Genomic DNA, 15,049 nt, shown 5'->3' with positions numbered 1-15,049 from the left:
CTGGTTTGTAACCCCAGCTCTTACTAAGATGCTACTGGCCAACAGAGCAGCTGTTCGGCTTCTGAGAGGACTGCAGTCCTAAGTAATACTAGAAATTCAAAGTCAAAACTGTGTGAAATCTCATAATCTTATTCTTTTCACTACAGTGTTTTTACTCACTACTTCTAGAAAAAAAAAGGATCCTTTGTGAATCAGAGCTACACTGCACATTATCACATTCCTCTGCTTGGTATCACTTCACACAACCACGGGAAAGGGCAAATCTGTTCTTGGGAGTTTGATCCAGTCTAATTATATGAGTTGGCTGCAATACTGAACTTGGTCAAACCTCGTCTGACCCTGTTTGTCAACACAATTTAATGCAAATAAGGCATTGTGAAGTTTAAACTTGAAGTTTAAATCACTTCTTTACTAAGGCTACTAAAGATCAGAGCCGTCCTTCCAAACAAGACCTGACTTAATGGATAACAACACAGTGTACCAGATTTTGGTCTCTGTCCTGCTTAAGAATCCCTTCCTTTTATCTTAGGAGGGACATATTCAGCACATCATCAGATAAGCATTCTGAATAGGGGAAAGCATACAGTTCTCAGGCATGTGTAATTTTACATTTAAAAAAGTCTGACCAACAGAATTTCTTGGGTGTGTTAATTCATGGAGGGTACTGAAAGTCTTGCCTTTCAGCTATTTGAAATAATTATGAAATTCTTGATAGTGAGTGGTTTTCTTTAACTATATAATCAAATTAATAAACAAACACGCTTATTGGCAAACATCTGAAGCATGTCTGTGCCAAAATAATCCACACATTTACAAAATCTGAGATAATTATTCTCTCAGAAAAAACTTCAGATTTCCAAAATCTGTTTTGGATTAAAAAAAGCATAATTTCTATTAAGACATTTTACCATAGACTAGAAAATCCCTTTTTGTTTTCAAGTTCCAGCTTTGAAAGCCTCAGTCAAACTGGGGTTCATTTTGCAGAATTTTGTGATGTTTGTTCATCACAAAAGCTTGGAACTTTTGTGACTTAAAGACTTCAAAAACTGCAGTTCAGTGCTCCTGAAGTTGGCTTCAAAAACAATATTCTAAAATAAGTCCTAACAATGCCAAGCAATTTAAATACATGACAGATTGTGTCACTTTGCAATTCTCAATACTAATGTAGCACAGTCTATTATGAATCTACTAATTTCAGATTTAGTATGCACAACAGAAGGAACTTGATTTGACAGAAATCTATAGAAAAATGGAATGTTATTGAAAATCAGATAAAGATTTGCCTTTTAAAATTTTTGTACTGCATTATACAATTAGAGCTTTCATAGTATCTATTTTGAACATGTAAACATTTGTGAAGAGAAGCACGGGGGCAGGCTTTGCAGATTTGGATTTGAAACTTTATTTTCTTTGTTATTAGCTATAGCACTATGTACATACACACTTATGGCTTTTAACAAATTGTCAATTGCTTGATGTCCTGATCAGTCCATTACCCAAATTCAAGGAGCACAAGGTAAGATGAGAGAGCAACTGTAGTATTTCACCATCACATGGTAAGATAAAGACGTAAAGAGATCAACTGCAACAAAAATCCTTCTCCCCTTGCAGTTCTGGCTGATGCAAGTTTTAAATGGAAGAAGACAGAGGCATCACGGATGAGTTCAGAAGTAATGACCCATACAAGGAGACACTAAGAGAGAGATGTTCCGGGCACAGGCTTGGGATATGGCTTTGACAATCAAAGTCAAACCTGGAAAAGAAACCCTGGGTTTTTTTCCCTATTGTGTGCAACCACATGTATTGCAAAACTGTGTTGATTGGGATGGGTTGAAAAGTTTCTCAAAAGAACTGTAATTGATTAGTTGACAGAGAGGAAGGCGAGGAGATGTTGCAACAATGCCATACAAAAAGGCTTTCACGAGGGGAAAGGAAACAACTGCTCTTCCCTCTCCTAGGGATAAGAGGCACAATGATGAGTTTAAACTGCAGCAAGTTGAGATCCAGGCTACACAATAAGAAAGGCTTCACCACAGTCAGGGTAACAAAGCACTGCAATAAATTATCAGGGGAATTTCCAGAGTCTTCATCCCGGGAGACTGCAGAGTGTGTTGGAAAAAGCTCCCAAGAACGACACGTGCGTGCCAGAGTCCCTGTGCTGTTCCAGAGGTGGCAGCCTCCTGGGATCCCTCCTGCACTCTTCTGTGACTGCACACGGCTCACAGAGCACAAAGAAAAAGAACCTCAGAATCCCAGAGCACTCCATTTACTATTATCTAAATAGCACTTCATGTTTTTTAAACTGGTGATTACTTTTGTTTGAAATGTATTTACACTTTCTTTCAAGCTGCAATTTTAATCACCCAAGAAAAAAAAGTCATGTTGAGCTCAGCCCCAAATTATAATGATGACTGTAGTAAAACTATTGTAAAGCTTTCAGCTTGCCAACAATTTTGAGAAGCTTTTTTTCCAGGTTAGGGGAAACTGTTCTCCTCCTGCCTTCTACTCCTAGTCTCATCTATGCAGAGAGAGGTACATCCCTAGGGACCCTGAGTAAGAGCATCAGTTGCCTGGATTAGACATAGGGCTAAAGCAGGGGATTGAGAAGGGTTTTGATGAGAGACTGAGCAGCACTGTAGTATCCAACAAGATGGTTTGAGCTTTTAGGGGTGCATCTAGGGTATTATTTGTTTACTTTTGAGGTAAAAGGAAGGATAAAAGAAGATGATGATGATGAGGGTGAGAGGAAGGAATGAAAGGAAAGAATGTGTGCTATGAAATAATTTTCAAAGGAAGCGAATAAAAAGAGAAAGCAGGAGTGAAGCAGACTGAAATCACAGTTGTTCATAGAGTGAAGGTTCAGGGGAAGAGAACGAGCTGGAATGGGGTCAGAGAGTGTGTTTATTAGTGAGAGAAATGAAACAGCCAAAAAAAAAGCTTATGAGGAACTCAGCAGAGATAGTCTTGAAAGAAATGTCTTGCCTCTCTGTAGAAGTTTAGTAGTTAGCAGAAGTTTAGTAAAAGGCATGTGCTGGGGGCAGCAGCACCAGTAACTTCTCCAAAGCTAGAACAGAAAAGGCAACAGCATTTTGAAGCTGGAGATGGAGGACAAGCAGAACGAACCAGGGCTGTGACAAGGATGTCACTCTGGGAACAATGAACTCGGTTACATCTGATCGTGTGTCAGTGCCCTCAAAGACAACTTCAGTGATGTTTGCTACCATTAAACATAAAACCAGCTGCAAGTCAACATTTTTTTTTTTTTTTTTAACCAAGTGTCACTCCTTATTTATTTATTAATACAGTCAGTTGTGGGAGCTGCCTGAAGAGGACAGAGAGGAAGAAGCACGAGTTCACTAGAATTCTCCTCTGAGCTTTTCAGAGTGGGGTACATAACAACAGGCTATCCCAGTGCCAGCAGAAAAGAGGACTGTTTGGGGAAACAGCATAAGTCCTAGTAAACATGTAGCTATTTGACTTCAGAGCTCACCCACTGCAATACCAGCAGGTGGACTTTTGGTACCAATTTCTTAGTAGATTCGGGCTCTTAAAAAGTCTAAAAGAGTCTTAAAGAGAAATCTCAAGACATATAGGGCTTTATACAGAGTGTGCCTGCCAGCAGTGGCTTTCCCAGTACTACCTGCAGTACAGGGCAGCACCTTTCATGTGCAACTCCTGGGGCATATTTTGCTTTGCAGATAAAACCTTCTACATCTCTGATAGAAACACCAAGGTTAGCCAGCACTGGTGTCATATGGTGCTGGCTTCTGTAAGCTTGGTGACATGCCAGCCTTTTATTAAACAGCAGTCTAATGATGTTCCCACATTAAGAAACTGCACACGGTTTAACTGAGGATGCTGGAGGAAAAAAACTACAGAGTCTGTAGGTCTTTATCAAGATATAACACACTCCTACTCACTTCATAGACACAGAAATTAATCTTTTTTTTTTCTTTTTTTTTTTTAATGAGGAGACAAGACTGTCAACAGCAGAAAGAGTCAAGACTACCATTTCATGTTTCAGAAGTTCAAACACACGAGAACACGCAAAACACTGCCCTCACAACTCGTGTAGCCGGAAAGCCAGGGGTTGTGAAGTAGCTGATTGAGAAAGATGAGTTTTTATAATTCCAGACTGCTGAGGCTCAAACTGTGAGTATTTTACAAGACAGTTCTGCGGCTTCTACCCTTTCAGCGTGAGTCACTTTCTAGGCGACCTTTTAAGTCAGCCAAGAATTGAACACCACCTGTTAACTATGTGTTTCCTATCCACTCTGCTCGACTCAACGCTGTGCATGACAAAGTCTTATTGAACTATGTGGTGACACACAAGTGAAAGCTAAAGCTTAGACATATTTTAGGATGTTGTATAACTACCTCCAAACACTGCCTGTCTCTAACATGCAAAATTTCCAAGCTTTATTCTGCTTCTATGCGAACAGGCTTGATGTCAAACCAAGGTCCATATTCTCTGGTAATTTCTCACTGTTCTGTATTTCTGCTTCACAAGATGATGTGTTTGTGTTTGTTTGTAAAACAAAAAAGAGTTCACATGTGACTTGTCATTGTGGGGGATTTACAGTAGGTCAAATTTATGATTAATCTGTTGCTTTTTGTTTGCCACTTAGAGATGACAGTAAACAGATTTAATGAGTTGCATGAACTAACAGAAATGGACAGCTTGTAGCATTCAAATATCTACTAGGGAAAAACATAGCAGGAAAATAAAGAAGTATTTTGGTTTCTCAAGCCAGTGAATATGATGCAGGAGAAGGAAGAAGCTCTATTAAAAAATAAAAACCTCTGCTCTGCATGTACAGCACTTAAGATTCTTATATCTAGGGAAATCAAACACTTGCTGTTGCTCTCCTGGAGGAACCAGTGTTCCTAAGAAATTTCTTAAGAAATTGATTTCCTTAGAGAAATCCTTCATGTCACTTCACAGATGACAATACAACAGCACAAAGATGAATACAGCTGTTAGGGGCAGCAAGAGGCTCTGCTCCTGTTTCACATCACTGCGATGTAAGTTCTGCACAGGGCACGCTCACACGAGGGGGAAAAAAGGAGAAAGAATAAACTGAAAAGCTCTTCTTCTCACCTTGCTTTACTGTTTCTACTCAGTGTATCTCTTTTTATGACTGGGGATTTTTTTGACAAAAGTCAGCCCTTTCTCAGTGCCTCAACATGGCCCAGGACAGCAAAAGAAATAGCTCCATGGGCAGCAGGAGCCTGCTCTATCCCTGTCTGCTGTGGCCAGGCCTCACCTTGAAGTCAGAAACAAATTCTCCTAAGGCATTTATTCTGGACTGATTAAGAAAAAAAAGTGAGGAAAACAGAGGAATCAAAACCTTTAATGTAAAAATCCTACTGAAAAGCTTTGTAATAGGTCCAGATCAGACAAATTTTCTGACTGTCATACTAAACCCTCAAGGTCTCACCACCATTAATACCTGTTTCACTTCATGCTGAATAAAGAGGCATTTCAGATATCTTTAACAACAGATTTTGAATAGATCCAAATAATAAATTCACCCTTCCCTTTCCTCCCCCAGCTCTCAGGTAATCTCATCAGTGTGAAACTGTGAGAACAGAGCCTGTCTTGAAGTAGAGAGATTATTAGAGCTAAAGCAACTTCAACTTACCTGCAAGGCAATATCCTGACAACATCGTTGGGCTTGTAGCCTTCAATACAAACAGCACAGTTATCAAAGTCTGGCTCAGTTTCCTACAGGAGAGAGAACATTCATAATTTTCATTTTTTTTATTTCTCTTATCTCATCTCTCTATACAAGAGCCTATGTGACAAAGTAAAACAGTCACTGAAGTAGATTGCAAATCCAGTAACTGCATTTCAAGACTAGCAAGTCAGATTTTCCAATATGTTTCCAGCTAGAAACCTGCACTGGGAAGCACGTAGATTTAGTTAGCATGTTTTAACTTCAAGGGTTTGTTGCATCTTTATTGAATCACCTTCTCTACTCCATTCCCCACATAACTTGCTTACCAACGTTCCTCCTCCACCTGAAGGACACAGTAGCTAAATAAGCAACTGCCATTTCTGTTCTGCCTCATTGTCCCAGAGGTCTGAAAGAATCCTCAGCACTGAGTTTCATTTAGTAACAAGCATTTTGAAAAATTACCTTGTCACCTTTCCTGATCGTTCTGACTTGCAGCTTGCTGATGGCTTTCTTTGCAGCATCTCCAAGCCGGCGCTGTAATACAAAAATTTGATCTTATGAAAAGAGCAACTCTTCATGCAGAAACCATCACTTCTTCTCCCTACCCTTCTTAATAATTGCAAATGACTGTACATGGAACAGGAGAGTGTATAAATATAAACATAATAATTCATAATAAGGCCACAGTAGGTGTTCTAGGCTTGCTGGTAACCCAGAGCAGATGAGGCCAAACTACTCTGACAGAGTTCCAGTGGAGATTGCATGTGAGCCCCTCCTGGCACTAAACTACAGCAGTGAGTAGCAACAGAGGTAACAAGTCAACTATTTGGGTATCCTACTTCTTCCCTCTCTTTTTTTAATGAGACTTTAAAAAAAAAATACTAGGCAGTAAGCAAAGTGAACACTGAACTTTATTTGTACATTGTTTCATTGCTAGTTCATGATCTTCAGCAAGATGTAAGACCTGAAAGTGAGCTGCTAATTTGTTAACCACAAAAACTGCGAGAAGTCTCTCCTGTTCTTTTTTCCCGCAATACAGAGTTGCCTACTTTATAAAAGCAATGCAAAGTATAAAAATGAGGATAAAGCATCTGCAGTTTACTTGCAGGTAAAGCACTATATAGTCCTGCAGTAACATCCTATCCATACATAACCATTTGCTCATTCTTCCCCTTTCTATCTTTCCCTCCAGTGGACCATAAATTGGTTACCATGTGACATTTTTGACTGTTCTCCCATATTTCCAAAACACCACTCAGGTCACAGCCACTCAGGATTAAAGTATGCAATAACAGCCTGATGCAAAACACCCTGTTCTCAGATGCTGAAGATGGACGTGTCTGTCCCTTGCAAGAGGCTGTGACCATTGCAGGGCAGTCCATACAACCACTGCTCAGTGGTCCTGTGCTATGGAGCTTGTGCTGTATCAGTGCTCCAAGGACTTGGCTGCTCACTTGTGCTAACCCATCGACAAGGCCATCTGGAGACAGACTCACAGGCTGGAAAAGTCTTTGAGAGGTCATGTACTCCCAGCCGCCCCCTGCTCAAGGCTGGGTCAACTTCAAAGCCAGAGCCGTGTTCAGTCAAGTTTTGAATATCTCCAGGAAGGGAGATTTCACAACCTCTGTGCATAATTTGTTCCAGCGCTTAACCAATCTCAGTCTTTTTTCTTTTCTAAACATACTAATGGAATTTCCCTCGCTGTAATTTGTGACCATCAACGTGCACCTCCAAGATGAGGTTGATTCTGACTCCTCTCCGACCACCTGTTACGCAGCTGAAGGCTGGAAGCAGACTCTCTCCTCCTCCTCTGCTCCTCTCCCAGCTTAGCAAGCCAAGCTCCCTTCACCTCTCCTCAGATGCCATGTGCTCCTGTCCCCAGATCATAGTGGTGACCCTCCTCCTGGTCACTTCTCACTTTTTTCATGCCTCTGTCATACAATTCCAGGCAGCAACACCTACTCCAATGTCTTCTTGTCAGCTTTGTAACAGTTCATAATAAAGCACATCCTAATTTGCAACCAGTTGAACTCTTCTGTTCACCTCCTCTCCCCATCCATGTTTCCAGCCATGTGTTGTTAGATAGGAGAGAGACTTAGGGCCTTTGGTGACTCAGAAGACATTCAACTTTCCTGGCTGGGAACATTGCCTGTGCTGGAGTTCAGAGGGACTGGTCAGCAGGAAGGGTTTCCAGCTGGAGGGGGTGAGAGCATGAAGCCAAAAACGGACGGAAGCTGGAGGTAGTTTGTAAGTTCAGGCCTAATCACCATACAGATATGACTAATAAATTACCACTTTGTTCTTCAGATTCAATTAAAATCACTGAATTAAATTTAGAGAGTAAGCTTATTGGATTGGAAAGACATGGAAGCTGACAAAACGCATGCAATACTGAAAGCAGAGAGCAATTTCAGATCTGGCTAAAGAGGTGAAAACAATCTTGGCTATCATATGAGATTTATATATGAGCTTCCCACAATAACTAATTATTGCATGTGAGGGAGTATCCTGCAGTTATACAACATCTCTTTCTGTGGTCCATTTTTCTCACAGTGTCCCTTAAATAAAGGGATCAGATGAGAGTTGGAAACATTTCTTGCCAGCTATTTGATTCTTTAATGTAAATCAAAGACAGACTGATAATATACAGCAAGACAAGAGCCATTATGTCCTGTTTCAGAAATTGCTTGTGATTCCTTTTTATCACTATTATTACTTAAACTAATGAAATGTCTCAGTTCTTTTTTGCACGCACTTGAAGGGGAAAGGACAAGATTAAAAACTCATGTACATCTTTGATCTGCTCGTTTTCATGTTTGCTTTCTCTTATCTATCATAAATAGAAAAGTTCATGACTTACATGGAAATGAGAGTAATTTAGTTTTTCAAAGAACAGGAATATCTTGGAGTAAAGGCATACTTTCAAAGGATTCTCCCATTTGAATGCAAGGCATGCTATCAATAACCAATGATATCTCCTAAAAGTTAAGAGGCATTACAATAGTCTAAGGGTTTAAAGTGAGGCTTAGAGATTTACAATCATAAATCTCATAATCTCATTAGCATGGCTGCAACATTCAGTACTGGACTGGAAGGAGTCAAGCATATGAGATGCAGTGGTTTTATGGAAATGGGGATCTTAGTTAAAAATAAAGGACAGTAGCATGGAAAGCATCACTTATGTGCTCCTGAGAAAGTAAATGACCGTAAATGCTAGAGAAAAAAAATTACAGTAAGTTCTTCTCTCTTAATGTCCTTACTAAACTATCACCTTTGCAAGGAGGAGATCACCTTGTGCAAAATGAAGCGCATCACTGGGACAAGGTCTCAGACACATCTCCTGTCCACATTTAAAATTTGCAGACTCCATTGTGGGAAGCATCTTCCCAAAACTGCTTCAAAGACCGATGTTTCCATTCAGTGGCCCAAAACTCTCAAAGCCACAGCCAGCAATCTTCCATCTCAAATAACTGCTCCACATGCTGACAGCCACATACTAAAGATTAACGCAGGATGCATGGAATCCTCCCAAACCCCAGTGCAATTGCTACCTGATTTGGCTTCCACTGTCCTGCCAAACTAATGGAGCCCACCTAGCTTCAAAATGACTTTGCAGAAACCTTCCTCTTAAAAAGAAGCCAGTGGAAAGAAATTACATGGAAGAAATATGGTAAAGAAGTCTGGCACTGGAACATCATCTCCTCGTCGTCTTCCCGTCTCACAGACAACAGCAAGAGAACTCTACTATTACTGGTGAAATATGAAATCTGACACACTGACAGGGTTGATTTTTTCTTTTTTGGTTGCTGTTAAGTCTGTGTCCTGGCTGCTACAGGGCTGTGACAGCAAGCCACATTCTGCTGAATTATCTCTGGCACTTGAATATTTTGTGATTTTGACTCTGTAATTGTCATATAATTCCAAACTACTTTTAATTAGCTCTGCAACGTGATGTTTCATGATGCAAACAATTCTCACAGTTTTTTACAAACTCTCTCATCTTCAGGAGGGCTCCAGGAACAAGCTATTGAGGAAACAGATTGCCTATGCATTTCTTACACAAATCTATCCTCTTCATATCAAAAGGATTATTATCAGGGCAACATCTTGTTATGTCAGAAGAAAAAACGTTCACCCATATGAATATTACTACCTATCTTCTACTGCCATATGTACTGTACTAGAGGTACTGTCTGTGCTAGAGGTACTCTTAAATATTAAATATATTAAAATAAAAATTGATATCTAACCATTGTGTAGCTGGCTCTTTGCTAGCTGCACTCATTGCTTTCTTGATGGACAACTAAATCAGTTCCTTTTGGATTTACTGCTTGCTCAGAAACTTATGCTGTGTGCAAGAATGGAAGTGGACCTGGAAAGGAGGGTCCCCATATATAATAGGACTAGACAAAGGTAGCAATGAGGCTCAACAAAAGGACACATGATATTTTTCATGAAAGGAAGACATAGTTGCAATGAGTCAGCTTGGAAGAGGCAAAATGGAAGATGATTTAGGGAGACTTACAGTGACCAAGGAAAGATGTTCTAATATCTTGCCTTCATGCAACAGTGCAACACTTCTCCTGCTTGGAAAGAACAGCTTTTTCTGCCAGTCATAGTTTGCAGACATGTTGTCCCATTCTCTCAGCACAGTACCCAGACTATCAACCCACAGGAGGCTAAACTGCCCCTGGTATCAAATTCAGTATCAGCCAAACCTCCAAATCCCATGCCTGGCACAGGTTAGCAAGGAGATAAGCATAGGTTCTTATTTGACATAGAAAACATAGGGCCTCACAAGCCCTTGTTTTAAAAACTGTGTGGCTTCAAATAATTCAGATGACAAAACTAATTTAAACACTTATTTTTAAATTATTTTAACTGAAGTCTAATAAATGAGTGACAGGTTTTTGAGAACAGTGTGCACAGTTAAAATTCATTGCACTGTGGGGTAGGAACTGATAGCACAACTTTCTCTCAACAGACCAGCTAGCTCCCCCTTCACCTCTGTTTATCCAAACATTTCAGCCTGTGGATACACTTTAGCCTGAACACATCAAATACAAATAGAAAGAAAGCATCTCTTCTAAAGTTAGTCAGCACTGAAGGTGCTTCCAACCCACGCTAGGCTCTCCAACAAGTAAGCACAACATCTTCATAGCAACAGACGTGTGCAAGTTATAATGCTAAAAGCTTTTGAGTGCAATGACTAAAGAACCTTGCTCCAGCAAAGCCACACAAACAGCTTTTCTTTGTATATATCTGAATATCCGAGGTATTACTGTAGAAATCTGTGATCCCATCTTTGTGCTATAAGAGAATATGTTAAAGAAAAAAAAAGACAGAACTTTACAGGGAACAGGAAGGAACCCTCATGGCAAGGCCAAGAGCAAGACGAGCTCTTCTGAACCACCTACATCATTATATTCCATAGCCAGGACTAAAAGAAACAAAACAAACAAGTCACAGCAATGCATTAACACAAATCATTGAGCTTTGTATATTGCTGCCATTTTTCATATGAAAAGAGTTAACAGAAAGATTAGAAGAGACGTCAGACAAATTGTATGATGAAAGGGCATGAAGACATTCTAGTTTGTCTCATATTATTGTGCAAAAGTGGCCAAAAAAAAATTCTTAGGAGGCATGCTTTCTTATTCTTCTGAAGAACAAAACTAGTAAAATATAAAAGTTATTAAAACCTCTCCACAGGACAACTGCTGGTGCACATGTTAGTCTCACTCAAACCTTGGAAAGAAAACACTGAAAAGAAAATTTGCTTGAACACATAAACCTATCAGTTCCAAACCTCACATTACCTGACTGAGCTTGTTATTTTGCTGAGTTTTATGTTTATGTATCTCTATTTAGATTGCTAATCTGCCTGTATAATTACTTGATTGAAAGCACACTTACACACACAAATTAGGCAGCCATGTGCTTTTGCAGACAAAGCATCTAAAAATTACAACAGCCATTACAGTCACAGCGAATCTGCTGCCAATGATGTTCAAAATCCAGCTGGGATAGTCTCATTCTTGCTATCCAAAATTTCAGACCGTATATTTAAAAGGAAAATATATTCTTTCTGTCTGTAAATACAGAGCAGCTGCACTCTATCTCAGAGGATGCCTGAATTTCAACGGGGGAGGGCAAGGGATTCCTATAATCAAGTATATGTTACAGAGTGTGCGGCTGTACTTTTCTCTACAAGATGATTATTAACACTCTCAGCTTTACCTTTTCTGCAGAATAAGCAAGGCAACCCTCCTGGCCCTGAAAGTAATTTATTGAGGGTTCAGAAACCTCTCTGAATTACAGTGCGTTTTTTCCCTGCATTAAAATGGTTATCTCCTCAGATTTCATACACTGATAACATTTTCTAGTGTACCATTAGAATGAAATGTAGAAGCCTCAGCTTTCCAGTTCTGCTGATGCTGAGATAGTTGTATCCAGACAAGAACAGATTAAATTTATTATTATCATTGCTATTATTATTCTCTGCTGAACTACCGTAAAGATGGACAGTGCTTTATAAATTCAGGGCTCAGGACTCAGGGCTCATTCCCACTGCTGACTTCTCTCCAGCCCTATAGGCTTTGTATCTCTTTCAAGGAGTTTGGACAAGATGCCAAAACCAATAGCAATAATAACATTTAATAGCATTGGTGGCTATCACTGCAGCACTTATATGTTCAGTGATCATTGTCAAATGAAGAGGGACACGTTTGCTTTCAAGCCCAAGACCCTTCTAAAGAAGTATGAAAATGAAAACACATTCTGTTCTTTCTTCACTTATTGTGAACCATTATTTCACACACAGACATTCACATATCTCTGTATTTTAGTCATCATTGTAATCTCAAGGGTTGTTGGTTATATACATTGCTATGTCACTTGGCTATATGCACCAAAACAAGCTTTTCATGAATAAACATCATCAACTTTCTGTCTATTTCTTGTGTGTTTTGAATGGGAAAAACCCCCATAACATACACACATTATTAATTTTTTTCCTGAATCCCACCCATATGGACAGAAGTCTTGGCTTTTCCCAGACGCAGAAGTTTTTATATTTCTATTCTTTCACTTTCCTGGTATTTTTTGTTTCGGTTTGTCTGTTTTTCCACACGTCCATAACTTCCTCAACTTTTACTTCTAAGCTGAACCCCGCGGGGATCTTTCGGAAACACAAATCAGTGACTCCAGCCCTGCTCACCTGATTTCGGTCTCTGGCATTTGCGTAGCGGAATCTCTGGATGTAATAGAAGACCAGCCACGCCAGCGAGATGATCATCAGCACAATGAAAGAGATGGAGACGAACACCACAGAGGTCCGGCTGACGTACTTCTGCAGGTTGCGCGTCCCGATGGTTATGTACATCATCACAGTAATGTTCTTCTCCAGGAGGCTCACTATCTCTTTTCCTTTGGGTTCAGGAATCATTATTGCTACAACGTCTTCTAAACCTGTCAGACGGAGAGAGAAAAGGAACCTTTAAGTAAAACAAGGGATCACCAAAAGGCAGTCATAGAGTCACAGAATATCCTTGAGTTGGAAGGGACCCACAAGGATCACTGAAGTCCAACTCTTGGCCCTGCACAGGACCAACCCATGAATTCCACCAGGTATGTAAGAGTGTTGCCCCAACACTTCTTGAACTCTGTCAGGCTTGGTGCTGTAACCACTTCCCTGGGAAGCCTGTTCCAGTGCCCAACCACCCTCTAGGTGAAGAACCTTTTTCTAATATCTAACCTAAATCACCCCTGACACAACTTCATGCTGTTCCCTCAGATCCTGTCATCAGTCACCAGAGAAAAGAGATCAGTGCTGCCCCTCTGTTTCGCCTTGTGAGGAAGTTGTAACTGCAGTGAGGTTTCCCTTCAGTTTTCTCTTCTCCAGGTTGAACAGACCAAGTGCCCTCAGCCGCTCCTCACACGGCTTCTCCTCAAGGCCCTTCACCATCCTTGTTTCTCTCCTGTGAACACTTTCTAATAGCTTAATACCTTTCTTATATTGCGGTGCCCAAAACTGCCACAATATCCGAGGTGAGGTGGCCCCAGTGCAGAGCAGAACTGTCCCTTGACTGGCTGGTGATGCTTTGCCTGATGTCCCCCAGGACATGGTTGGCCCTCCTGGCTGCCAGGGCATTGTTGACTCATATTCAACTTGCCATCAACCAGGACCCTCAGGTCTCTTGCTGTGGCACTGCTTTCCAGCCTCTCGTTCCCCAGTCTATACACAGTCAGGGTTGCCCCATCCCAGGTACAGAGTCTGCCACCTGCACTTGTTAAACTTCATACAGTTGGTGATTGTCTGGACCTCTAACTTGTCTAAATTTGTCAAAACAGTAACAAGAAAGCTGTGCTTTCTTCTGCTCTCCCCTCGTGCTTACCAAGAAGGAAGTCAGAAGATGGATCTGGTGAAGGTTTCAACCTAAACCATTACACAGTGTGTTTCTATACACTAGTCTTGGTGAGATACCTAAAATGTGTTTTATGGGTTGACATAAACACAGATTTCTAGCACTACTGAGACTTATCAAGATGATATTGCTGTAAACACTACAGAAAGGGAGCTGTGCTGCATCCAACATTCCATACACATTTATCACAGGCCACTTTGCAGGGTCATGAGTCTGTCAGAGAAGCCCCTCCAAACTCTGCATTCAGATAATACTTTCAATCACAGATTCCCACACGGTTTCACAACCTGAGCACACCAAAGCATCACTGCCCTCACCCCAGGCTGGCAACAGGAGAAAGATGCAGGGGCAAAAGAAGCTCAGCGTGTCCCCAGCAGCTCCCCACAGCCCGAGCCCACACAGACATTTGGGAGCCCTTGCTGGAAGCTGGACTCTCCAACTGATACAAGTTTAAAGTCAAGAGCCCTGTTTAGTTTCACAAAGAAAATGCTATTGCAGCCCAGATAAGCCTCTGACACAGTTTGCAGCATGGCCCCAACAAGGATGCAAGTCAGCGCAGCTGAGGCAGCAAAATCCCACTAATGGGATGAAGCAAGGACTTCCTACAGTCTTGCCAAGCCTTCTAAAGCCATGACCCTGTGAACAGGGCCCTCCACCAATCTATCCTCGACTCTGCACCAGTTTTCCTTTCCATACAGCGCTGTTTGACTTTACTTGCGTCACACATTGCTGAAACAATTTTCTTTTCATAATTTTATGTCCCCCGTGTCCATGAAATATATGGTATGAAATGATTTGGGATTTAGCAGGTCGTTAAATGCTTTTTCTGGCCTTACAAATAAACTATCTCTAGTTTATGGTTTAATATTAGGGATATTCTGTTCTTTTACTTCATGAAACAAGCATGTAGACTATTTTTACACCTAAACTGTGTTTTGCAAT

At 40.7% G+C, this 15,049-nt stretch overlaps 1 protein-coding gene across 1 annotated transcript in view; it reads right to left on the bottom strand.

Moving 5' to 3' along the window:
• Positions 1-15,049, bottom strand: part of RNF150 (ring finger protein 150) — a 119,391-nt gene that overhangs the window by 37,535 nt on the left and 66,807 nt on the right. The window contains exons 2-4 of the mRNA XM_027729707.2: positions 12,901-13,151; positions 6,144-6,215; positions 5,646-5,728 (exon numbers count right to left, since the gene is read on the bottom strand). Coding sequence (XP_027585508.1) covers positions 5,646-5,728; positions 6,144-6,215; positions 12,901-13,151 — 406 coding nt within the window. The remainder of the gene's footprint in view (positions 1-5,645; positions 5,729-6,143; positions 6,216-12,900; positions 13,152-15,049) is intronic.

The sequence above is a fragment of the Pipra filicauda genome, unplaced genomic scaffold, assembly GCF_003945595.2.
Source record: "Pipra filicauda isolate LSUMZ 115617 unplaced genomic scaffold, ASM394559v2 scaffold92_size2517590_pilon, whole genome shotgun sequence".
Classification (NCBI taxonomy): domain Eukaryota; kingdom Metazoa; phylum Chordata; class Aves; order Passeriformes; family Pipridae; genus Pipra; species Pipra filicauda.
Note: the sequence above shows the minus strand (reverse complement) of the source record. Positions and strands in the feature narration are given on the sequence as shown.